Source organism: Acanthamoeba castellanii (genome assembly GCF_000313135.1).
Source record: "Acanthamoeba castellanii str. Neff unplaced genomic scaffold scf7180000084576, whole genome shotgun sequence".
NCBI lineage: Eukaryota > Discosea > Longamoebia > Acanthamoebidae > Acanthamoeba > Acanthamoeba castellanii.
The window spans coordinates 93,039-117,467 of NW_004457486.1; the positions used below are offsets into that span (position 1 = coordinate 93,039).

A 24,429-nucleotide genomic window follows, 5' to 3' on the forward strand; every position below is an offset into this window, starting at 1 on the left:
GGGGGACCTGGGACACTAACCGTTGTCTTGCTGGCCCATAGGACACGCAGCTGATTGGTCAAGTTTTTATGCCGGTTTTGATAATCGCCAAGGATTTCACTTCGGCCATTTTCCACACTAAACAGGTGTTTCAAATCTGTTAGTAGTCCCCATCTTGTGTGCGATGAAGCCACTTCTCCATCTGCTGCATGCAGCATAACTCTCAGTTTTTTTTCTCTTTTGGCGCTAAAGAGTTAGGGTTCGTCTTCCTGGTGGCGGGTCTGTGCCTTGGGGCTTTAGCGATAAAGACGCAACAGTTGGGGGGCTGGACTTGAACAGACAACGCAGCAAACACCGGTCCGACCTTCTTCCCTTCGTGCAGGTGGAGAGGAAAGTACGCTCCGAGGCAAGAACAAGCTGAACGTTAGGGAAGCTGGCCCAAGGGGCACTGTGCGCGCTTTGGGCGGATTGTCACGTGATACAGCTGGGGTCAATGGCAAAAAGGAGAGGCAGAAGAGAGAAGGTTCCCACAGTGAAGCCCGCAGTACAACATCAGAAAAGCTTATAAGATGACGCGCTCACATGCGCTTTGGAGTGTTCTCGTTCTCTTGGCCCTCATTGCCGCCACTGCCTGCTGCGCCCGCCTCCCTCTGCCTCGTACCTTTTCTTTCTTCGCTTTTCGTTTGCTTCACTGCCCCCCCCCCAATTTGTGTTCACGCCACGCCAGGCCCTGGTGGAGACAACAAGGTGCCTGTGGTCGTCTTCAACATCACCGTCGAGTAAGTTCCAGCCAAGCCCAAGGACGCTGCAGCTGGCCTACTGAAAACACATTTGTGTCGTGTGCGTGTCGTGTCGTGTCGTGGCACGTGTGTGGCCAGTGAGACTCTCTGGCGCCCGTGCGTTGCCTGGGGCCTGACGCCCTCGCTCACGCCCAACACGACCACCCAGCAGAGCGTGCCCATCAAGAACTGCGACGAAGGTCGCTTTGTCTACGCCTACGGTACTCTACCATTTCCATTTTAATTTTAATTTTAATTGTTAAATATTAGGATATGATTTATTAATTAACAAAAATGGATATAGACGACAATTTCAACCATCCGGTGCTGAAGCCGACGTTCTACTCGTCGGTCATCGTGGACGCCTCGCCGCCCACCTGCGTCATCGCCTGCAAGCCCGTCGACAACCAACCCATGCCCTACCGCTGCAGCCAGTGCTCCGTCATGTACGCGCTGCGCACTTTGACACCATGCACTCCCTTGGCCACATCATGTGCTCACATCGTTAGCTTATCTCACGTGTGCCAGGGACTCACGCGAGGGCTACCACCTCACGACCTACACGTTCGACGTGGTGGGGTGGGAGTGGCGCGAGTGAATTATAAACCGTTCTTTTGACTTTTTTTTACAACAAACAGTCTGTACATGGAATGACAAAATGGGAGAGAGAGAGAGACGGACTAGACGCTGATGACGTCGACCACGGCGTCGACGGTGTTGCTGCTGTTGTTGCCGAGGAGCCCGTCGAGCGTGGCGACGACGTCGCTCATGGCCGGTCGCTTGTCGGCGTTGGCGTGCCAGCACTTCTTCATGAGCTTCCGCACGGCGGCGGGGCAGTCGGCCGGGATCTGCGGGCGGCGGCCCTCCAGGACCTCGAGCGTGACGCCCATAAAGTTGCGGCCGGCGAAGGGCACCTTGCGCGTGAGCACCTCCCACACGATGATGCCGAACGAGTACACGTCGGCCTTCTCCGAGTACCGCTCGCCCCGTATCACCTCCGGCGCTGCACACAATCGGAGTTAAAAACAAATAATTTTATAATCGGAAAAGAACGAAGACAAAAGAATGAAAGAACAAAAGAACGAAAGCGACAGTGATGAGTGCGTACCGGTCCAGCAGGGGGTGCCGCAGCGAGTCATGGTCGCGTTGTCCTCCTTGATGCGCGCGAAGCCAAAGTCGGCCACCTTCACGTTCCAGTTCTCGTCAACGAGGAGGTTGGAGGGCTTGACGTCGCGGTGGATGATGTCGCGCGAGTGCAGGTAGGCCAGGCCCACGGCGGCCGACCGCAGCACCCGCAGGCGGCGCTCCCAGGGCAGCCGCACCGCGCTGTCGGCCAGGATCTCCTTGAGCGCACCCTGCTGCACGAATTCCGTAACGATGCACAGGTTGGGCCGCTTCACGCACGCCCCTGTGATCGCACGGACCGTCAGCGCACGACACACGCGACACACATGGCACACGACGCATAGCACACACAGCGTACCGATGAAGAGAACGATGTTGGGGTGGTGGAGCTCGGAGAGGAAGGCCATCTCGGCGCGGAACTCGAGCAGGCGCCGCTCGTCGAGCTGCTGCTTGATGAACCGCTTCACCGCCACGTCCACGCCCTTCCACTTCCCGCGGTACACCATCCCGTACGACCCCATGCCCACCTGACCATCACCATCATTGCCATCAGTACACCAAACGACTCGACCAACGACACTCATGACACACGCGCACACTGCACGACACGACACACAGCACGACACACGCGTGTACCTGTTTGCCCATGCTGATTTCGTTGAAGTCGATGATCCATCGACAGAGGTTGGCGGAGGTGAGGAAGTTGTCCTCCTTGAAGGCCATGCCCTCGCCCATGTCGCCGCGGGGCGAGGCCAGAGGCGCGCCGTGGCTCAGGTCGCGGCCGTGCGAGGACGAGCCCGACCCGGCGCTGTCGCCCGTCGCATTGTCCGCGTCGTTGAGGTCGTAGGCCGCATCGCCGAAGAATCGCGCCTCGAGCCCTCGCACCTTCACCTCATACAGCTGGGAACCTACACAAACACGACACACACCGCACACGACCGCACGACACGACACGCGCGTAAGCCAGCGTGCCGTTGGTTGTGTATGGGATGAGGATGAGGATGGCGTACCGCGCGGGTTGTCGGCCATCTCAAAGTTGCCCAGGTTTACGAATCGGTTGGGCTCATCGGCCAACGTGGTGCCCTTTAGCTTCGCCATCGCCTCCCGCGAGATCACCACCTAGCCGGGTTGGCCACCATCAGTTAGTCGAAGCAATTGCAGACGCACACGCACACGCACCACCGCACACGCACACACGAACACGCGAGGTTCTACGCACCTGTCCGCCGTTGGTGATGGCGGTGATGCGGGCGGCGGCGTTGACCACCGGGCCGATGTACTCCACGCGCCTCGTCTTCGGGTCGCGAATCAACGGGGGCAGCCCACATGGGCTCCCATCCGCACCCGCAGCCCTCGGAACACCACTCTGACCACACGCCGCACGTACATTAGCCCTCCCGCAATCATGCGCGCGTGTGGTGATGCGTGCGGTGACGCGTGCGGGGCGGCACCGTTCGTTGATCTCGTCCCACTCCTCCGCGGCGCCGGGGTGGTCGATGAGCTCCTTGGGCCAATCGGCGCTCACCAGGGCCAGCTGGACGTCCATGCACCACTCCACCGCGTCCGCCGTGCTCCCGAAGGCCATACAAAACGAGCCCTCGCCACTGATCCGATCCCTGCATTCAAGATGGCGGGCCGCCAGACGATGTGTGAGTTAAGGTGGCGTAGAGAGGACCCAAATTAAGGTGGCGGATGACGCACCGGAGGAAGATCACTTCGTAGCCGCGGTGCTTTTTGAGGAGGTCGCGCAGCAGGGCGTTGTGGAGGATGGTGGCGTCGCGCATGGCGTCGGCGTTGAACTCCCACAGCGAGGCGGCGCGCGTGATGTCCGAGAACACGATCGTCACCTCGCCCTCGGGCGCCCGCACCCCGCTCGTCGGCGTCGTGGGCAGCCCGCCCGAGCCCTTCAGATCGTTCATCCCTAAATTTTGAGATTTTAAATTTCAATTTCAAAAAGCAAAACAAAACAAAAGGGGGAGGTCGTGGGTACCGCTGGAGCCGGCGCTGCTGGACGAGGCGGTGGTGGTGTGGTGGCTGGTGGAGCTGTGCGAGCCGCCCAGGCGATCGGAGAAGCTCTGGCTCGACGAGCTCGTCGTGCCCGAGGTCAGCCAGTTTTCGCCCATCGCGCTCAATCGCGTCATCGCCTCCTGCGCGCACAGGAAGACCATTAAGTACAATACGCACAACACACGACACGCCCCAACATGACACACGACACGCACGGCGGGAGGGCGTACGAGGAAGGAGGGCCGGATGGAGGGGTCGGGGTGCCAGGCGTTCTGCATCAACTCCTTGTACTCGGCTGGCGTGGGTTCGAGCAGGTCCTTTTCGTCGGGCATCGGCGGCCGCGCCCGGTCCCTGATCACCGTCACCGCTACCGCAGCAGGCCTGTACGCAGATACTTTGAGCCACACACAGCACATGCACGACACACACGACACACACGACACACACGACACACACGACACACACGACACACACGACACACACGACACACACGACACACACGACACACACGACACACACGACACACACGACACACACGACACACACGACCGTACGTCATGCCGTAATAGGGCTGCTGCCGGGTGAGGAGCTCCCACAGGATGATGCCGAACGAGTACACGTCGGCCAGCATGTAATCGATGTCCATCGACTCGTTGAGCACCTCGGGCGCCATCCAGTGAATGCTGCCCTGTGCCACCCGATTGTCGCCGCGCGCCAGCTGCTCCTTCGACTGGGTCAACCCAAAGTCACTCACCTACGCGCGCGCGCTGTGTGCGTGTGTGCGTGTGCGGTCGTGCGTCAGCGAAGAAGAAGGCAACGAGTGTGACCGATGATGGAAAGCACCTTGACATTCCACTTGTTGTCGAGGAGGAGGTTGAGCGACTTGAGGTCGCGGTGCACGATGCCCGACGAGTGGAGGAAGTGCATGCCCTTGGCCGCCTGGTAGGCGATCTTGACCCGCAGACTGAACGGAATGTCCGACACCAGCTCGTTGTGCAGTAACTGTGTGCAGCAGCAGCAGCAGCGAATCAGGAATTGGTCAAGTTAAGCTGTGGCAGACAGCAGCCATTGTGGGGAAGCGAGGGGCGTACATCGAAGAGGGAGCCGAGGGTCATGAGCTCCATGACGATGCACATCTTGGGTGGCCTCGTGCACGCGGCCATGAACAGCACCACGTTGGGGTGCCGCAGCGACGTCATGACCTTGACCTGCAACGATTCCCCCGATCGCCAACAACAAGCAGTGTTAAGTGGGAGAAATGGAGAGGTGAGAACAGGAAGTAGTAGTTGTTGTTGCGTACCTCCTCCTTGAAGCTCCGCTCCAGCTCCTTGGTCGCGGCGGACGAGGTGGTGGTGAGCAGCATCTTCACCGCCACCTCGGTTCCTTTCCACATGGCCTTGTGCACCGTGCCATATCTGGATGAATGAGAAATGGTGGAATGTGAGCAAAATGGTGTGAGAAATGCCAAGAATGTGAAAGAAGATGCGATACCCGCCGGTGCCCAGCTCTTCGCCCATCTCGAGCTCGTCGACGTCGACCTCCCATTCGTCCTCCTTCTCGCGCCGCGAGCGGGTCCAGACCACGAGTCCGACCACGACCACGATCAGGCACAGCACGATGGCGGCCGGTATGAGCGAGCCGAGCAGAGCGGCCAGCAGCACGGTGGTGTCGCTGCCCGAGTCAGACTTGAGCGACTCGCAGTAGGTGCCGGTGAACCCGGCGTCGCATTGGCACACGCCGCTGATGTCGCACACGCCGCGGTCGGAGCACACCGCGCCGCCGCTCACGCACGCCGCGAACGAGCTCACCGTCGCGTTGTCGCACGTGGTGCTGGTCAGCAGCTGCGCCATCTTGGCCCTGACCTCGGGGTGGTCGGGAATCGCCAGCATGTTCCTATATAGAACGTTCGAACGAAGATCCCCGTGTGTGTTGTGTAAGGTGCAGCTCAAGCCTCTTCCGTGCGCGTGTCGTGTGCCATATGTGTCGTGTGTGGCTAATGTGTCAGAGAAAAGTGCAGGCGGGGTGAGTACTCTTGGGCGAGGGTGCGCGCGTCGGCGTTGACCTGCGACCAGTAGATGTAGTCGACCAGCGAGCGCGCCTTGTTGCAGTTGGTCATCGACCGCGTGCGGAGCACCAGGTGGTCATAGGTCACCATCGGCCAGCTCCCACTTCCTGCCCCTGTGACACACACCCCAGTCAACACACGCACCACCGCACGAACGCACGAACACACGAACACACACCGCGCACACACCACACACACCACACACACGATCAACGAGGAATCCAACGCACCATTTACAAGGTAGGAGGTGAAGGGCCGGGCTCGGTAGTCGTTGATGGCTGAGGAGATGCTGGCCGACGTCGCGGTGAGACGCACGTTCTGGAGGTTGATCAGGTCGGCGAAACCCAGGTAGCGCAGGGTGCGAATGGGCTCCTGCGAGGCCACCGCCAGGGTGTAGGACGTTGCCTGCAGCGGCGTGGTCACGTCGTCCACCACCACCGCTCTGCCCGTGTCCGCCACCGGAAAGTGGCCCGAGGTGCCCACCTGAGATCGTTTTGGGTTAATGCGCGTGCGGTGCGTGCGGCGAGTGCGCTGTGTGCTGGCATGAACCTGATCTCTGAAGGTTTGGCTGGCCGCGCTCAGAGTTTGGATGAGGATGCGGGTGGCCTTGTCGTCGCTGTTGGGGAGCGCCACGGTGATGGGCTGCGCGGGGAGCAGGCCCTGGAGGTCGGGATTGAGCTCGCGGATCGCTGGGTGGTCCCAAGTGTCGACCGTGCCCAGGTAGATGTCGGCCAGTGTCGACAGATTGAGCGCCAGCGGGGCCATCATCTGCAGCTGCGGCAAATTGTACCCCACGCCGATCGCATGGGCCACCACGGGGATGCTGAACTCGTCACCGGCCGTGGCCTGGCGCTTCTTGGTCGTCTCTTCGGCAAGGTCCAGTCCCACAATACTAAAGTCAACGTTGTCTGCAGATGACACGGCATGTTAGTGTTTCACAGAAGAAGAAGAAAAAGAAAAAGAGGTGAGTGGGAGACGTGCTGGCGGTCAGATCGTTCATGGACTCTGTCTCGCTGTCGGTGGCGAGGTAGGTCATTTGGAAGTTGGAATCGAACGGATACGAGCGGGTCCAGATGGGACCGATCGCGAAGGCTCTCCCCTTGCCAATCACCACCTTGGCCGAGAACGTCTGCTTGCCGTTGCATGTCAAAAGTCCATAGGCGTCCATCAGCAGCCTGCAGGGACAGAACACAGCAAGCCCGTCAGCACGCCGGAGTCAAAACAAGTGGCTCGGAGATAAAAACAAAAGCTGGTGTGCTGCTGCTATAGCGATCAAAGGTGTGTACCGTTTGTAGGAGAGAGGCAGAGGCACGTAGCCGAGGCGCTCTACCAGGCCACTCACGGCCAGCGCGTTGAGCTGGGTCCACGTGAGCATCTGCTCGCCGTAGGTGAGCCAGTTGCAGTCCGTGGATGTGATGCTGACTTGGACCGTGACCGAACTCATCATGACCGCGGGCCACGACGTCGAGAGGTTGCCGTTGTGCACCTCCACCAACAGTTGACGAGCAGTGGCTCGGTCTGACACCTCCGACAGCGCCGATTGCACCGACTCCATCGAGGCCACGACCGTCGCTCCTGTTTTGTTGTGTGAGCTCTTGATCATAGTTTCGTAACAGTTTGAGACGCCCGATGATGTACCAGCATTGTTCTTCATACGCGCATAGGTCAGGTTGGCCATGCCCGCGAACACGGTCGTTGTGTAGGTCATGCTGTACGGAACGGCCTGCAGAGCGCACCAACAGAAAGTCAACGTCTGGCGAAAACGTGGCCGAACTTGAACTGGGTGTGGGGTACCAGAACGTAGCCCAGCTGCTGCTCGCCCGGGGCGACGGCCACGGAGCGCAGGGGGTTGACGCCGCGCGGCACCCACTTGCTGGCGAAGGAATGGTTGGAGCCCAGGCCGAGCCTGAACTCTGGGTTGAAGTCCGACAGGGCGTTGGCGAACACGTCGGAGATGCTGGCGCGGGTCTCGTTGGCAAAGATGAGCGCGATCGGCTCGCCGGGCAGCGGGAAGCCCGGGTTGAGCTGGGCGATGGCCGAGTCGTTCCAATAGAGAATGTTGCCGGCCCAGATGTCGGCCAACACCGGCATGCTCAGCACCTGTACACCATTTTCACAACAATCATTGTTGGTCAGGCCATTCCTACATGAGGTGATGAATATATGAAGATATCTTCGTTGTAGGTTAGTACCAGGGTGTCATTGACCCCGGCTGGGCTGCCGGCCAGGTTGTAGGCGATGACGATGGCCTGGCCCACGACGGGCAAGTGGATGACGTTGTTGGCCTCCTGCCAGTCGGCCGGGTACGCGGCGTCCATCGCCGCAAAGTCCTGGTTTATCCAAAAGGAGAGAAAAAATGAACAACCTTGGCCGTTTGTTTCAGTGGCCCCAATAAATTCACGAGCAAAGTCCGTCGAGATCCGGAACAGGGGCCTCGAACGACCAGGTGGCAACACGACGCGTGCCGCAGAGGAGGAAAACGCACTTTGGTGCCGGACACGACGGCCGCAACGGCTTCCTCGGCCGTGAAGCCGGGAGAGTAGAGCATGCTGAAGTCCTCTTGAACGTACTTTGAGAGTGTCGAGAGGAGGAGAGGAGGTGATGAGAACTACAATGCAAATCTCAGAGGAATGTACGCGCATGCGTTGTTCGTGGCATTACCTTGTAGTCGACTGCCACTTCGGCAATAAGGGTGCCGAAGAAGAGGCTGCCCGCAGCGGTCATGATGGTGTCGCCACGGACCCCTGCACCCACGCCCCGACAGGAGAGGGACGACGTTATGAGTAAGACCTCAGGTGGCTCCACAACGACGTCGTGAGGGGGAACGCAAACCTGACGGAGCGAGGTGCAAGAAGAGAAGGAGCGCCACGAAGGCACGCAGCATCGCCGGCATGACGATGAAGGCAGAAGGGAGTCAGAAAAGTGTGGGGCGGAAGGATGTGTGCTGCTGTGTTGGAATGCCGGAGAGATAGATACAATACCCGAATCTGGACCGGAATCACAACAAACGACAACAACCGTAGCTCAACCGCCGACAGACCAACCGGGACCTATGAAGGAACACAACCGGAGGCCTGAGCCAATGGGAAACGTTGTGGGCTCAGTTAATGACGCAGTGCACGAGAAGGGAAATAGGGAAGCCCAGGGGGTACTAGGGAAAATAAAATAAAATAAAATAAAAAGAATAGGAAAAAACCCAAGATTAAACTAATATGTTGCATTAACTCAAGAAAAAAAAAGGTGAGGAGATGATGCAGCAGGAAGTGAAGCTTTACAACAATCCCAAAGAGCGGGAGATGTACGAGAACATGGCGGATCTCTATTCCATCATCAAAACTACAGAGGCGCTGGAGCGCGCTCACATGCGGGATGCCATTAATTATGAAGAGTACCCACCAACCTTTCTTGCTCTTTTTTTCCTCTTTGTTCTGATGTTCTTCGACTTGGGGGGGGGGTTGAAGGTACCGCGGCGCGTGCGCTAAGTTGATCACGCAGTACAAGACGGCGAGGAAGGTGACGCAGCCCCACGTACCCGACGTGCGCAAGTTCATGCAGGACTACCGCCTCGACTGCGAGGCCGCCCTCGATCGGCTCGAGTCCGGTGCGTCCACTCCTCACCTCGACACCTCAACAACTTTCTGCTGTGCTGCTGCTGTCGTCATAAATGTGTTGTGTGTGTGCCATGTGTCGTGTGTCGTGTGCACAAACACACCACGCTCACGCGACCACTCGTCGTACGCTGAACAGGAGTACCGGACAACCCGGACGTGACGATCGACCCCAAGGTGGTGGCCGAGACCGTGCAGTTCTTCATCACCGCCATGGACTCGCTCAAGCTCAACATGAACGCCATCGATCAGGTGCTCTTCACACACACACACCCTGCGTGTGCGTGTGCGTGTGCTGAGGGCCTGGTGGGCAATGCCAAGCTTCATTGAGACTCACGCCCGTGCCTGAATGTTGGCTGCGCCACAGGTTCATCCCCTCTTGACTGACCTGTTCGAGTCGCTGAACCGAATATCCGCGCTCGCGCCCAACTTTGAGGGCAAGGCCAAAGTCCGTCACTGGTATACTCTCACCCAACGGCAACATGTGCACACGCCACACGACAAACAACACGACACACGACACGACACAACTTTGCTGATAACGCACTTGACTTGGCCAGGCTTTCGCTGATGGCCTCGATGAAGGCCAGCGATGAGCTCAACGACGAGCAGGTGCGTCAGCTCCTGTTCGACCTCGAGACCTCCTACACCGCTTTCCACAACTCGCTCGGCGGCGGCAAGTAGCAGCTGGCCAAAGCTGGTCTGTTCTTGGCTCCCGTGCCCAACAACACAACCACGCACACGCACACAACACCATTGCCTCCACCTGTACCTACGCGCATTTACCAATACACTATTTATTTGTTAATTATTTATATATATGTTCGTTATTTATATGTTGGTTTACCAATACACTATTTATTTGCTGTTTATTCGAGACAAGTATTTGAAGAATGTTCGAGCTTTTTGGTGTTCGCGTAACGGCATGAACCAGGTGACCACCGGAGGTTTTTGAGAACTACTGGCCCTTGTGGTCGTTAAATTCATCCCATCTCTATCTCTGGCTTTGGCAATCCCTTCTTCGCGCTCCTCCTCTTCTCCTCTGCCTTCCTTCCCGCTCTGGTGAGCTTCACGAGGTGGAGAGCCAGCCCCGCCCCATTTGCCCCAATGCTCATCAACAGACTACTCAAGCGGGTGCGTTTCCGCAGATTTGTCATAGCTATGAGCCATGCTCTAGACCCTCCCCCTTTCATACTCCCCTCCTCTACTCGCCTCCCCTTGGCCGGTTGCCAATCGATTCAATTCCATTAATGGATTTTATTTCTTTTTCTCATTTATTAATCTGGCTGGACACCACAGCAGAAAGGGGCAGGAGGCCAGGAGGCCGACGCCACGCTGGCGGCACTGGACCCGTGGGTGGTGCTCTACGACGACCTCGTGTTCGGCCGACAGATTGGCAAGGGCAACTTTGGCCGCGTGTTCGAGGGCACCTACTTTGGTACTGCACGCCATCACCAAGCACCACCACACTACTCTCCTATCGCACGTGCGCTACTACTCGCCCTTACCTCCAACATCGTCTTTCTTCTACTTCTACTTCTTCTACTTCTTCTGCTTCCAGGCACGCCCGTGGCGATCAAGCACCTGTTCCCCGTGGGCGAGGGTCTCAGCGTCGAGCAGACCAGGAAGTATGTGGACCGCGAAATCGTGCTCCTCAAGTGCGTTGACCACCGCCACCCATCGTCCACCGTCGCCCTTCGCGATTCCCTTGTGAACTCACCCCGCGTTGGTGCATATCGCGTGTGTGTGCGTCGTGCGTGCCGTGTGCGTGTGCGCAGGAGCCTTCACCACCCCCACATTGTACAACTGATCGGCATATGCGACCACGATTCGGGGCAATACATCATCACCGAACTCGTGACCGGAGGTGACCTCAAGACCGCCCTCGCACGACGGGTACACCCCGAAGTCTATTCTTTTCCCCTTTTTTATTCTTTTTAAATTATTTTTAAGTTGAAGAACCGTTGACCAACACCACTCACGCTTCTTTCTCTCTTCGTTTTTCGTTTTCGTTTTCGTTTTCGTTTTTTCCTCCACCGCCAGGACTCGGTGCTCTCGTGGCGACAGCGCGTCGTGCTGGCAAGGGACGTCGCCTATGCGATGAACTTCCTGCACCACAAGGGCTACATACACAGGTACGATCTATATACACGCATATTCCAGATTCCAAGTGCGCCGAGTGCCGCGTGTCGTGCGTTGCTGACACATCATGCTGGCGGCGGCCCTGCACTGCGTGGTATTCCCAGGGATCTCAAGCCGGACAATGTGCTGATCACGGAGCACGGGCGCGCCAAAGTGTGCGACCTGGTACGCACTCGCGCTACTCGGACAACAACACGATGATCGCACACAATGGTCACTCCACTGCTACTGGGCTAACCTCTCCGGCTACAGGGCTTCGCGCGCGCATCGAAGAAGGCCAGCTCCTACATGACGATTGCTGGCAGCGTACGTTGCCGCTCGCTCGCCCGCCCGTCGTCTGTGGGTCACACTCACACCGCCTTTGTATCGCGCGCGTAACAGGATGACTACATGGCACCGGAAGTACTGATGGGAGACAAATATGACGAAAAATGCGATGTATTTGGGTGCGTCGACACGACACGACCCACGACACGACCCACGACACGACCAACGACACGACCAACGACACGACCAGCCGTTCGACTCACCTGGTTTTGGGGTTGTGTTGTCTCGCAGGTATGGAGCCGTGCTGGCGGGCATCGTCTCCCGCAGGCGGCCAAAGCGTAACGAGGACGGCCTCTACGGCTTCAAACTCGATCAATTCAAAGCGCTCATACCGCCCGAGTGTACGCCACGCCCCGGTCCCAACACGACTCAAACGACACACACATATCGCGCGATGTTGCGTGCTGGCTAACCGGCAGTCGCAAATGAGCACAGGCCCGAAGAAGCTGTCAGACCTGGTGCTGCAGTGCTGCGACTACGACGGCACCAAGCGACCGTCGTTCGATCAGATTCTGTCGACACTCACCAAGCTGCTCGACAAGGAGCTCAAGCACGAGCCCGACGCCGCCGCCGGCGATCCAGAGACCAAGGCCGACGCCACAACAAACGGTGCGCACTTTTTGCTGCACGTTTTGTGCGTTACCGACCGCGAACTGACGCATTCGTTCGTTGTCTCCTCAGAGCTGCGACCGTCGCTGAAGATGTTGATGCGATCGCAGCCCCAGAGGAGCATGAACCTGGCCTCGCCGCCCATGTCGCCGGTGTCCACCTCGTCGGCGCCGACCACGCCGCTGCAGCAGCAGAAGCTGATGAAGATGCACGGCATGCGGTCGATGGCCAAGGACGCCGGCCTGTGGAACCAGTTCCAGAGCGCCGACAGCCTTTCGCCCGCCAAGAGCGGCGGCAACTCGTCCAAGCTGCAGTCGCAATCGCTGTCGACAACGTCGGCGTCGGTCGCCAGTGTCGACAGTCGGTGCAGCGTCGCGCCCGGATCGGGCGGCGGCGTCAACCGCGAGCGCAGCGGCAGCGACAAGAGCATCGAGAGCTCGCCCCGCAATCGGGGCCTGGGCGCCGACCTCAACCACCGCCAGCGCAGCAGCAGCGAGAAGGCCATCGACACCACCAACAGCGGCGGCGGCGGCAGCAGCGGCAGTAGCAGCGGCGGCGGCGAGAGCGCGATGGAGAGCAGCGGCTGCAGCAGCGGCGGCGTGGGGCGGCGCAGCGCGCGGTCGGGCCTGCAGTCGCTGTGGAACCTGGGCAACACCGGCACCGGCACCGGGAGCGACCGCAGCATGGGCTGGACCGACAGCGAGCGCAGCATCAGCAGCGACACCAGCGGGCTCAGCTCGGCCGGCGACAAGTCCGAGACCGACGACAGCGAGCGCGAGCGCAGCAGCAGCAGCAAGCGGGCCAAGCGCGACAAGAAGAGCAAGGCCGGCAAGACCAGCAAAGGCAGCAAGGCCAAGGTCACCACTGCGGTCGGCGGCGGCGGCGGTGGTGGTAGCGGGGTGCACAGCGCGCGGCTGCTGTCGACGAAGGAGATGATGACTTGGATCGGGACGAGCAGCAACAACATCGCCACGCGGTCGGCGACGGGGGTGGCGGAGCCGAGCGAGGCGACGGTGGAGGGCGAGGAGGAAGAGAAAGAAAAGACGAAGGAAACGACGAAAGAAAAGGAGGAGAAGAAGAAGAAGGACGCGTCAGTCGATTCGGACGGCGGCCAGCACCACCACCACCACCTGCGGCCGCCCGCGGTCAAGTCATCGAGCCGCGTGCGATCAAAGACGAAGGAAAAGGAAAAGGAAAAGGAGGCGGATAAGGGATCGCGAACGCGGAAAGACAAGGAGAAGGAGAAGCGAAAGAGCGAAAGCGAAGCCGCCGCCGACACTGCTACCTGCTAGTAGTACGAGGAAAGCGAAGGGGAGCAAGGTGAGAAAGAGCGAAGCCGAAGCTAGCCCCGCCAGCCCGGCGCCGACGACGAGGACACTGACCACGCCCGGCGACATCGATGCCAAGCCGCAATGGGTGATCGTCGAGCCCCACCACCACGCCGCCGGAGACCGGGAGCGACGGAAGGACCTGACTGCACTGGCCCTGACCAGCGCCACCGCCGGCGCCGCCGCCTACAAGCAGAGGCCCCAGAGCGCCAGGCGCGCGGCCGAGCCGGTCGACCGCCGCTCAGCCATCGTCATCGGCCGGACCACCGCGACCACGAGCAGAAGCGGCGGCGGCGATGACGTCAGCAGCGTCGTTAAAGTAACCAGTGGCGGAGGCAGTGAGGCGACGCAGCGGTCGCTGTCGCGGCGCAGTCTGTCGCCGCGGGTGATGGCCCGAATGGTGGAGCGCGAGGAGTGGGAGGGCGGCAACGATCTGTCGAGCGACGAGATGGACAGCGTCATCGCGCAGTACGTGGCCTGCCCCAACTCGTACGCGTTCGGTGCTTCGACCATGCAGTTCTTCGGCAACCTCAAGAAGGGCGGGCGCGTCCAAACCCTCATCAGTACGTTTTACACCTCCGTGACGCGTGCGTCGTGTGCGTGTGCGTGTGCGCGCGCGTTCGTGCGTGTGCGTGTGCGGTGCGTGAACTGATTTGTGGCTACAGGTCTGTTCCAAGAGAGCGAGCAGGCAGCGACGGCGACGGCGACGGCGGGGGCTACGAACGAGCAGGCCGGGACGGAGGCCGGGCACACGGCGGCGGCGGCGGCTGGTGATGACGCGGGGGGCACGGGCCAGGAGGTGAGCAGCACGGAGAAGCGGCGACGACAGGAGAGCAGCGAGCAGCAGCAGGCGTCGGCCAAGGAGAGCGGAGACGAGGAGTCGGCGGCGACGCCGGCAACGGAGCGCGACAGCCAGCCGCCACCGCGCGGGAAGGACCGGAAGGAGGACGTCGCCGCCGTGCCGGCCACGCCGTTCGAGTGAGCGCGCGATAGAGGAGGAGGGCGATTGACGTCCCACTGTATTTCTAACCCAACACAGACAACAATAACCATCACAAGTACAATAGACTTTGGCGTGTTGTGTTGTGTGCGGTGTGTTGTGTTGTGTGGTGTGCTCCGTTCACTGTCTGGGGCTCTTCTGTGGTGAGATCATGATCTCCTTCGGACACGCCGTCATCGGGAACTGTGTGTTGTGTTGCGTGCGACGTTCAGCAGACACAACACGCACACAATCAACGACACCACACACACACGCACGGCGGGCGGGTACCTTGGCGACGAAGGCGACGGTGTGGGCGATGTCCTCGGGCTGGATCATCTTGGAGCGGTCGAGCCGGTCGCCGGTGACCATGGGCGTGTTGACCATGCCCGGCTCGATGGAGCACACCTTGATGCCCTTCTCCCGCAGCGCCTCGAACATTGACAGCGAGAACCCCACCACCCCGTACTTGGACGCACAATCTGGTGTCGTGTCGTGTCGTGTCGTGTCGTGTCGTGTCGTGTCGGGTCGTGTCGTGTCGTGTCGTGTCGTGTCGTGTCGTGTCGTGTCGTGTCGTGTCGTGTCGTACGCCGTGTGTCGTGCGCCGTGTGTGGTGAGTTGGAGGTTGCGTGGGGGAGGGGTGATGAGGGAAGAAGGTGTACAGGGGGCGGCTTCGCCCATGGCCATACGCCCGGAGATGCTGGCGATGTTGATGATGGCGCCGCCCTCTGGTGAGTGAGTGTGTCAGTTTCGAGAGAAAAGGGGAAGACAGCGTGGGCACGGCACCCTTTTTTTCGAGATGGGGGACGGCGAGGTTGGTGAGGCGCATGAGGGACATGAGGTTGAGGTTGATGCACTTCTCCCACTCCTCCAGCGGCTTCTCCGTCCCTCCCCACGTCCCGGCTGCATGTGTGTGTGGACGGTACCAAAAATGAAAACGAAAAGTGCAAATATAAAGCGAAAGCGAAAGCGATAATTTGGGGGGGGGCGACTTACCTGCGTTGATGAGGATGTTGAGTCCGCCCAACTTCTGCACGCACGCATCGATCGCCGATTGCGCCCCGTCGGCCGAGCTGAGGTCGGCCGTGATCGCCGCCGCATTGACCCCCAGTTTTCGGCATTCCTCGACCACCTCTTTCAGTTTCTAAGGCACGACACACGACACACGACACACGACACACGACAAGACACGCATGAGTTGGTACTGTACTCGCGGACAGGATGGGTTCGTGTACGTCTTCGCTGCGGGCCACGGCACCGATGTGGCAGCCCTTGCGCGCGAGTTCCAGGCAGCAGGCCTGCCCGATTCCCGAGCTGGCGCCGGTCACCAACGCCACCAAGTCCTTGATGTTGGTCTTGTTCGCCATCTTCTTTTTGTGTGATGTGTGTTGTGTGTGTTGCTTTCAGTCCGAGCTTTGCAAGTAAAATGGCTGTAGGACCACTCGAGCTTTGAAGCAGCGCGGGCACCACCCTGTCCTCTTCCCACGGACTGGCCAACATCAACCGGCCTGGCGCCCATTGACCTTTCCCTCTGTTTTCTTTGTATATTTGATCATTTTTTTCTTCTGCAGAATCCTTGGTTGGATGTCTTGTTACACTGCAAACTCCCACATCTTGTGATTGGCCAGCAAAAACCCTCTATGTTGAACTATAGTTATATGTTCTATGTATTGTGTTCATATGTACGTTGCATTATGTTTTATATTTACTATTTGTTATTTAGTTCCTTGGGGAGAAAGGTGAAAATCTCCATTTCTCTGGCTTGCATCTCTGGTGGCAGCGTTGATGAGGGCACCTTGATGAGCTCAAAGTAGCGCCGGGCGCGGTGGAAGAAGACGGCCTCGCGGCTCACCTCGCGCGGGGTGTAGGCGAAGAAGATGGCCATTTGGTGCCGCGCCGGCGGCGACAACGAGGCATCTGCCGCCAGCTCGCGGAGCGTGGCGAGCAGCGCCCGGTGAGCCTCCTCCTTGCTCCCGTAGACCAGATCGGCGCAGATGACAAAGTCGAACGGACCCAGTTCCCGCACGGCCGTGCTATCTTCTCCCCTGATGATGATGAAGAAGAAGAAGAAATGATGTTGATGACTTAATGATGACAATGATGACTTATTGATGCTCGTTTGCGGTGGAGGAGGCAAACCATCGGAGCGGCATGACCGTGACGGAGCCGCGGAGGTCGGAGTGGTTCGCTTCCACATTCCTTCGGAGGTTGGTTAGCGCCTCCTCGTCGCCATCCGTGAGCACAACGTCGGCCCCTGCGAGCGAGACAGAACACACGACACGACACGACACGACACACTACTTTGAGTCTGCGCACCATGATCACAGTCAAACGATCGATGGTACCGAGCAGGGAGGCGACCATGCCAACGATGCCCGTTCCCGCGCCCAGCTCGAGCACCCTCTTCCCTCGCAGCCCGCCCTCCCCGAAATGCCTCTCCAGGTACCGAGCCAGCTCGTAGCCCTGCTCGCCATTTATAAATTTTATTAATTACAATAGAAGAAAAATAAAAAATAAGATCAAGCATGAATAATTGTCCCGACTAAATAATAAATAATAAATAATAAAACGCCAGAAAGTGCGTACAGCGTCCCACAGCACGGCGCCGATGGACTTGGCGCCCTCGACCCAGGGTCGCTGGTGGAAGTGCAGCGTACGCCCCACAAAGGTGAAGGTGCGCACCTCCAGCCCAAAAGGCGTGTCTGCACAAGGGCCGGGGATGAAGAAGAGATCTCATTCGTTCGGAGCTACCAGATGAGAGCGTACCGATGAACGGGTTGCAGACGTTCCATAGGATGAGTTGCTTGCTCTTCTCGTCATCCTCCACCTCCATCCCTGCACTGGTCGCGAGCACGGCCAAGCAAAGCAGCTGTGCCCAACACAATACCATCAACTTTTTTTTCTTTCTGTTTTTCTTTTCTTACTTTAAAATTTCCCTTCGAGAAGGTTGGCGACAACAGAGGTGAAGGTGTTGTGCGATCGATCGATTCATTCAAAGCGAGTTGTATTTAAACAAGGGGAAATATGTATAGAGAAGAGAAAGAGAACTCCTACAGGGCTTATATCTATAGAACACACTAAGTTTTTCCACCAATCCGTGTCGTGGCTCGCTGTCGTCGAGATGTGAGGGATGGAGATGAGAGGATGATGGTTGAGGCGCAGTCGCTCGGCTCTGAGAGAGCACGCCACCACACCACCACCACACCAGCACCTCCACCACACCCAGACCTCGAACGCCGAACAAGCGCACCCCCTTCTCCTCCACCCCCGCACCTCACACACGACATCTTCGAGATGACAGAGATGCGGTCGAATTGGAGCTTCGTTGTCGGCGCGTTGTAGGAAGGATCGATCGAGAGAGAGCGAGGTAGCTTAGAAGAGAGAGCATCCCTTCTTCTTCTTCGGCTTGGGTTTTGGGGCCTGCTGGGGGTGCTTCTCGCGCCACTTGTTGATCCTGTGAACGAGGCGGAAGAAGGCTTCGTTGACGTTGGTGTTGGTCTTGGCCGAGGCCTCGAGGAAGTCGCAGTTGAACTTCTCCGACAGCGCCTGGCCGTCCTCGGTGGGCACCTCGCGGTCCTCCTCCAAATCCTTCTTGTTGCCGACGAGGATGATGGGGATGTCGAGCCTGTCCTCCTGGACGCGCAAAATTTGATTCCTGAACTTGGTCACCGCCTCGAAGCTGGTGAGTGTCGTGATGCTGTACACGATGAGGAAGCCCTGGCCCGTCTTCATGTACTGATCTCTGAGCGCCTGTTGTTGACAGATTGGGGGGGGGTTGTTAATCGATTGTAACCAGGGGGAATGAATTGACGAGGCCAAGGCGAAGACGTACGCCGAACTCCTCCTGACCGGCAGTGTCCATGATGTCGAGGGTGCAGGCAACGCCGTCAACTTCGACTTGCTTCCTGTTGTCGGGGAAGGTACCAAGTCAGCGCTCGCTCGCTCCAATGTATGCGCATAGGCAAATGAACAAATTCATTCTGTACGTACATGTAGCTGTCCTCGATGGTCGGATCATACTAGAAAGAAAGGAGAAGCACGAGATGAGAAGGAGATCCCAAGGCGTAATGACAAAAATCGAGTGCAGACGGATTTACATGAACCGCAGCCGAAGGAGGTGAAGTCAAGTACCTTGGTGAGGAAAGTGCCCTGGATGAACATGACGGTGAGGGCAGACTTGCCCACACCACCAGCTCCTACAACTACAATTCGGTATTCATTGTGCGAACTCGCCGCCTTCTGCGCCATCTTCTTCTTGCCGATTGATGATGACTATGTACTCACTCTCGCTGTTCTTTCCTGTACTTCCTTGTCGATCGAGAAGAGAGATGAACAGAATGTGTGCTGCTGCTGAAGAAGGATAGCGGCACTCGGGGGGGTCGTGTCTCTTCCTGGCTGCACGCTGGTGGTCACGGACTCGAGAGCTAAACCTTTTCGCATGAAAACACCGCCGACCACACACGGCCGTTGTTCGGCGCGCTGATTCGCTCTGTGGCTCCGCGCCTTCGATTGGCCGTTGGTCAGCCGGGCCTGAAGTCGTGTGGTGTGCCGGGAGTGTTGACACGGGCCTGTCCCACGCAACGGCTGCATGTCTACAGTTCAAGTGTCGACAGTGTTTGATTAGGGACCAATGGGAAATCGTACGAGCTTTCTCACGCTTCGGTTTGGTGGTCGTGCAAACAACAGCGACGCGGTGACCGTTACGTCCTTGTTGTGTCGCGTGCGCGGTGGCGGCACAAGGATGAAGTGACCCGTGCTCCTGCGGCGGGACACTTCGTGGCGGGTATTGACGAGAAGGACTTGAAGGTGCAGGTGAACGTGTGTCCACGAGGGACCCAGTGGCAGCCGTGTCCAGGTTTGTGGGCGGGATCGTGGGGCACACCATCACCTTCTCTTTTGGCCTGGTTTTCTTCGGCTTGGTGCGCGGCTCCATAAAGTACTTCTTGACACCTTCTCATCCCCCCCCCCAAGCACCCGCTTAATTGCCTTGTTCGCTGTTGCCTGTGCTCGCCAGTGCCCCACGTGCTTGTGTAAGCCTTCGCATATTTGACGTTGTGATCCGCATTTTCAGCCTTGCCCCACAACGGGTGCTCGCCTTCCGCAGAACCGCCACTCAAAAGCCAGCACCAGCCTTCTCTGTTCTCTGCACGTCAGTTTGTCTCAGGGCCAAGGCACCTGCTTGGCAGTGACCGCTCGTTACAGTTCGCTGTCAGCGGCCATCAGGCCCGCCCACGATGAGAGATCCCAAACCTTGTGTCAACTTCTTCGGTGAGTGGGTCCCACTGTCTGTGGGCCTCAGCCCGTTTGAGCGCTGGTGTGTGATGCGTGGTGGCACGCCAACTGACCCTGCGTGATGGGCTCTATTTGTGGGCTAGGAAGATGAGCGGAAGTGTGGGGAATGGTTCCAGTCCTTCGCCCGGCTGTGTGCTGCCTAAGGGACGAGACCGGTCGCTCCCGCCGGCCTCCAATAGCGTGGTCCGGCCCTGGGCATTCAAACGCCTGCCCAGCAGCATCTCTGCTCATATTTACCCCAAACGCCCGTTGGCAGTCAGCCACCGGTCTGCCGGTCTGTCGAGACTTTCCTTGTACCGGCCTGGTTGGCGGATCCACCATTCCCTGTAGCACCTACGCTTTCGTTATTCACACCACCCACGCCCGCCCACGCCCGCTTCACCATCGCTGATCACACCTCACCCCATCCATCCATCGCCACCTTCAGCCATCTTTCTGCTCCCGTACCACCACCTCCAAGCCGCCTCGCTCTAATCGCCGACCGACCGACTTCTAACAAAGAAAGAAGAACGAAGAAAAAGAACGAAGAGCGACGTCGTCTCGCCCGGGTCCATCCAGACCACACAGCTACATCACCACCAACAGCCAACCATCTCACCTTCCCCACATCAAGTTTGAACAAACACCGAACCAAGATCATTAGCTCCACCAACGCAGCAGAGCAACCAGCCGCTTCGGTTGCCCCTTCCTGGGATCCCAGCTCTCGCGTTCAACGTCAGTCGCTGCACATGAACCCGCCGTGGACAGGTTCGCCTGAAGCAACGGCCGCGGTGTCGTCTTTCTCATCTTCGCAGCACGGGTCAACCACCAGTAGGAGGAGGGACACTACTCCCTCGCCCCTTCGAGAAGATCACGAGGCGGCGAGCGGTCGAGGAAGCAGCGGCGGCATGATGGCCCTCCTGCTGGGTAGGCCCAGCACCCCCACCGATGGCAGCGAGGAGAGCGGCAGCAGGTACTACTCCTACGACGTCGACTTTGGCTGGCGTCCGCCATCTTCTTCGCCTGCTGCGACCCCTTCGTCCACTTCCACTACACCCTCCTCGACTTCCGCGGTATCAAGTTTCAACGCCTACCCGTTCGAAGGCACATCACGGCATGGCCGCCTCCAACCGATTGCCTCTTCGTCATCTTCTACATCCTCCACTTCTCCTCTACGAACGGCCGGAGATGAGCAGCTGCTCTACACCAGCAGAGCGCCCAACGGCCCTGCTTGCCCATCCACTACTCTCCCGACCAGTACTACTTCGGCCTCGCCATCCACCTCGCCCACCGCTACTTCCACTACGCCCCCGACCGCCGCGCCCAACAACGCCTTCGGCTTCGACGTGCCCTACTACCTCCACCTGCCTCGTCCGTCGTTGCCCTCGTTCGAGCCCATGCTGCCGACCACTGTGGTGGGGTTCTCTCCCTCCTTCTCATCTTCGATCTCGCCCATCGCTACGACTTCATCGTCGGCCACGGCTCAGTCCCCTCACCTGATGCCCATCGAGACCACCACCGATCTCTTCAGCCGCACGTCGTGGCCCTCCGTCTCGTTCTCGTCGCTGCCCGATGTCTTCAGGCCCTCCATCCTCTTCGCGCCCTCTTCGGCTTCGTCTGGCTATGCGCGCGGGGATTCGGCCTCGTCGTCGACCTCGTCGTCTTTTTCCTCGTCGCCGCCCACGCAGATGCCCGCCAGCCTGGCCTGGTCGCCCACGGCCTGGCGCCCGTCCTCGCCCGGCACCTCGCCCGACTCATCATCCGCCTCTTCTTCGTTTTCGCTGCCCGAGATGTCCGCCTCTGCCACCGCCACCACATCGCTGGACGCGGCGGCCGCGGTGGCAGCGGCCCGAACGCGACGCAAGCGGTCCTTATCATCAGCGACGGCGGCCGAGTCGAGCGGCCGCGAGGAGCGCAAGCGAGAGCAGAAGAAGCCGCGGCACCAGCAGCAACAACAGCCGGCCTCGGCCTCGGCCCAGCAGATGCATCAATCCCAGAGGCAGTCGTCGTCGTCGTCGACGCGCAAGCCGATCCTGCGGCGCAAGATGGAGGAGGAGTACTATCACTACCTCAAGGAGAAGCTCAGCCGCATGGAGACCACGCGCAAGAAGCGGGAGCAGGCGGGACTCGATACGATGAGTTCCACTTCGTGTCCGGTGTCAATGTCGTCGTCGCCCGAGTCCAGCGATCTGTCGTTAAGGTCGTCGCCCGAGATGGTCGCACCAACACCTGGTCCGTCGCTTTCGTTCTTTCGCTTCGCCTCTATTCGCTTTCTTTATTCTGTTTCTGTTCAGCACTCACACGAACTGGTGGCGATAGACGAGCTGCGCAAGGAGGAGGAGCAGCTGTACGTGAGCGGCACGGCGATGGAGTGTTTCCGCCACTTCTACGAGTACGTCTTCCAGAGTCCTCTGTCCAGAGTTGTGCTCTCTCTCGCTCACGAAGCCCACGACCGACATTCACGACAACACAGGAAGATAAGCTCGTTCCTGGTGGTAGAGAATGTGGAGTTGGCCAACGAGGAGTGGCTCAAGTCCGTTCTCAGGAGCATCGTCTGCCAGGTGACACCGTTCGCGCTCAAGATCAACGCCATCCTGGCTTTCGGTACGGGGTCGCACTCAACCCTGAAGCTGCGCAGCGCAGCTTGAGGACTCAGGCGCTAACTCGGGTGGATCCAGGTGCCTTGATCAGCGGCCAGCGCCATTGGGCGGACATCTTCTTCGATAAATGGCGGCGGCTGCTGACCGAGTTCTTCGACTCGTCAGACTACGAGGTCGCAGAAGGCACGCCCCCACCACGCAGGCAAGCCAGGCGCTCGCTTTCGGAGATTATCGGCTAACACAATCTGGAACAGGACTCGCTGTGATGAGCTACTATCTCTTCTATCTGGGCGACTCCACCCGCGCGCGGTGTTACGCGGAGAGCGCCGCAGAGATCAGTGTCAGGTACGTTCACAGGGCGCCCTGTGCCGTTTCCAAAGAGCCAAAGTGCGCCGCTGACGGGTGTGCGTGCGTGTGTTGTTTCCAGAGCCAGGGCTGGCGGCGGGCTCATGTTCATTCGCGCCCAGACGATGACCGAGCTCATCGCCGCCAACCCGGGGGCGCAGAGCGACGTCGGATCGACGCTCTATCTCAAGAAGCCGCTCCTCACCTTCCCGCCCGGCGTCGAGGAGCCCACCAAGCTGGCCATTAGCGGCCTGCTCGAGCAGCTCATCCTCGCCTCGAGCAAGATCCACATGTGGCGCACGAGCCAGCACATCGCCGAGTGCGCCGAGCGGAGCAAGCGAGGCCGCCGGCGCCGAAAGTCGTCATCGTCTTCGGCGTCGTCGGGGGGGCTCTCGTCCAAGAAGCGCCCGTGCGCCCACGCTGCGCTGTCGTCGCCGCTCCACCTGCTCTCCGTGCTGCAGGCCATCGAGGAGAAGCTCGAGCACCTGGAGCTCCGACAGCGCGAAGCGTCCGCGCGGAAGGCACCCGGCGGCGGCCGCAAGGGCAGCCTGGACGCCCAGCAGCAACCGCAGCAGCCCTTGGCCCCAGCCGCACAGTCGGCGGCGACTGCGGCGACTACGGCCGCTACGAGCGAGCAGAACGTGTTCCTGAGCGACCTGCTGGCCTTCACGCGCTTCGTGCTGTTCAGCGTGCGGGCCGACTGCCACCGCGAGGCCGGGATGACCAAGAACGCGTACCTCAGCGCCGAGAAGATCCTCATCCAGCTGGAGAAGGAGGCCGGCCGGCTGATGAAGTTCGTCATGGCCCTCTCGCCGCTGGTCCTCTCCTTCGTGTCCCCCATCATCGAACTACTGTGCGGTACGTTTGTGTCTTTTCGTGTGTAGTGTGTGTCGTGTGTCTGATCGCCAGTTCAACACAGGCCCACTCCAAGCGCAGTTCCTCACAGCCGCAGACAGCCTGCGTGCGGTGAATCTGCTCAGCCCGCTGCGCGACATCTTCCCCAACATCCTCCCATTGCGGACCGATCTCGCGCACGCCGTTCCGTTCTCCACCGTCTCCTCCACCACCTCCGCTTCCTGTTATGTTGAATTAATGCCGACAAATTGTCGACGCTATGTAAATGAGAAAAGAGAAAAGAAATGATTCGCACAATTTTCTCTGTGGAGCATCTCTCGCTCGATCATCAATCTCCATCTCGTTCTTGGCCATTTCCGCCTTTAGCCAAAGGAAATCGAATTTGATTCGGATTCACACACATCGATAGA

The 24,429-nt window shown here is 59.2% G+C and overlaps 9 protein-coding genes across 9 annotated transcripts; 5 read left to right on the forward strand and 4 right to left on the reverse strand.

Annotated features, from left to right (window-relative positions):
- Positions 1-548: 548 nt before the first annotated feature.
- On the forward strand, positions 549-1,356 carry ACA1_045250 (uncharacterized protein; the record flags this gene model as incomplete). Its single annotated transcript, XM_004340485.1, has 5 exons — positions 549-636; positions 707-758; positions 858-979; positions 1,063-1,204; positions 1,287-1,356. 5 exons carry the CDS (start codon positions 549-551, stop codon positions 1,354-1,356), a joined length of 474 nt encoding a protein of 157 aa, XP_004340533.1.
- Positions 1,357-1,438: 82 nt separating this feature from the next.
- Positions 1,439-8,679, reverse strand: ACA1_045260 (Serine/threonine protein kinase; the record flags this gene model as incomplete). The annotated part of the gene is given in 23 exon segments (XM_004340486.1): positions 1,439-1,761; positions 1,867-2,166; positions 2,242-2,410; positions 2,520-2,791; positions 2,894-3,002; positions 3,103-3,247; positions 3,335-3,499; positions 3,585-3,804; positions 3,874-4,030; positions 4,121-4,271; positions 4,445-4,644; positions 4,734-4,892; positions 4,982-5,098; positions 5,191-5,305; positions 5,382-5,783; positions 5,921-6,068; positions 6,186-6,863; positions 6,877-7,130; positions 7,242-7,678; positions 7,720-8,055; positions 8,148-8,285; positions 8,441-8,524; positions 8,617-8,679. 23 exon segments carry the CDS (start codon positions 8,677-8,679, stop codon positions 1,439-1,441), a joined length of 5,142 nt encoding a protein of 1,713 aa, XP_004340534.1.
- Positions 8,680-9,206: 527 nt separating this feature from the next.
- Positions 9,207-10,247, forward strand: ACA1_045270 (vacuolar protein sortingassociated protein 28, putative; the record flags this gene model as incomplete). The annotated part of the gene is made up of 5 exons (XM_004340487.1): positions 9,207-9,343; positions 9,417-9,556; positions 9,703-9,815; positions 9,931-10,022; positions 10,124-10,247. 5 exons carry the CDS (start codon positions 9,207-9,209, stop codon positions 10,245-10,247), a joined length of 606 nt encoding a protein of 201 aa, XP_004340535.1.
- Positions 10,248-10,670: 423 nt separating this feature from the next.
- Positions 10,671-14,951, forward strand: ACA1_045280 (Serine/threonineprotein kinase; the record flags this gene model as incomplete). The annotated part of the gene is made up of 14 exons (XM_004340488.1): positions 10,671-10,697; positions 10,863-11,001; positions 11,125-11,221; positions 11,342-11,459; positions 11,607-11,698; positions 11,810-11,870; positions 11,958-12,011; positions 12,087-12,151; positions 12,264-12,373; positions 12,468-12,641; positions 12,714-13,791; positions 13,872-13,935; positions 13,962-14,532; positions 14,635-14,951. 14 exons carry the CDS (start codon positions 10,671-10,673, stop codon positions 14,949-14,951), a joined length of 2,967 nt encoding a protein of 988 aa, XP_004340536.1.
- Positions 14,952-15,089: 138 nt separating this feature from the next.
- ACA1_045290 (clavaldehyde dehydrogenase) lies at positions 15,090-16,315 on the reverse strand (the record flags this gene model as incomplete). The annotated part of the gene is made up of 6 exons (XM_004340489.1): positions 15,090-15,152; positions 15,240-15,430; positions 15,611-15,676; positions 15,735-15,851; positions 15,945-16,092; positions 16,184-16,315. 6 exons carry the CDS (start codon positions 16,313-16,315, stop codon positions 15,090-15,092), a joined length of 717 nt encoding a protein of 238 aa, XP_004340537.1.
- A 341-nt stretch (positions 16,316-16,656) lies between these two features.
- On the reverse strand, positions 16,657-17,781 carry ACA1_045300 (nicotinamide n-methyltransferase; the record flags this gene model as incomplete). Its single annotated transcript, XM_004340490.1, has 5 exons — positions 16,657-16,993; positions 17,088-17,202; positions 17,294-17,411; positions 17,535-17,650; positions 17,715-17,781. 5 exons carry the CDS (start codon positions 17,779-17,781, stop codon positions 16,657-16,659), a joined length of 753 nt encoding a protein of 250 aa, XP_004340538.1.
- Positions 17,782-18,320: 539 nt separating this feature from the next.
- Positions 18,321-19,196, reverse strand: ACA1_045310 (Ras GTPase rap1b, putative; the record flags this gene model as incomplete). The annotated part of the gene is made up of 4 exons (XM_004340491.1): positions 18,321-18,683; positions 18,781-18,853; positions 18,939-18,967; positions 19,080-19,196. 4 exons carry the CDS (start codon positions 19,194-19,196, stop codon positions 18,321-18,323), a joined length of 582 nt encoding a protein of 193 aa, XP_004340539.1.
- A 1,934-nt stretch (positions 19,197-21,130) lies between these two features.
- Positions 21,131-23,058, forward strand: ACA1_045320 (uncharacterized protein; the record flags this gene model as incomplete). The annotated part of the gene is made up of 4 exons (XM_004340492.1): positions 21,131-22,435; positions 22,514-22,611; positions 22,693-22,823; positions 22,898-23,058. The coding sequence occupies 4 exons, from the start codon at positions 21,131-21,133 to the stop codon at positions 23,056-23,058; spliced, it is 1,695 nt and encodes a 564-aa protein (XP_004340540.1).
- Positions 23,059-23,084: 26 nt separating this feature from the next.
- Positions 23,085-24,307, forward strand: ACA1_045330 (uncharacterized protein; the record flags this gene model as incomplete). The annotated part of the gene is made up of 3 exons (XM_004340493.1): positions 23,085-23,164; positions 23,253-24,022; positions 24,084-24,307. The coding sequence occupies 3 exons, from the start codon at positions 23,085-23,087 to the stop codon at positions 24,305-24,307; spliced, it is 1,074 nt and encodes a 357-aa protein (XP_004340541.1).
- Positions 24,308-24,429: the final 122 nt, after the last annotated feature.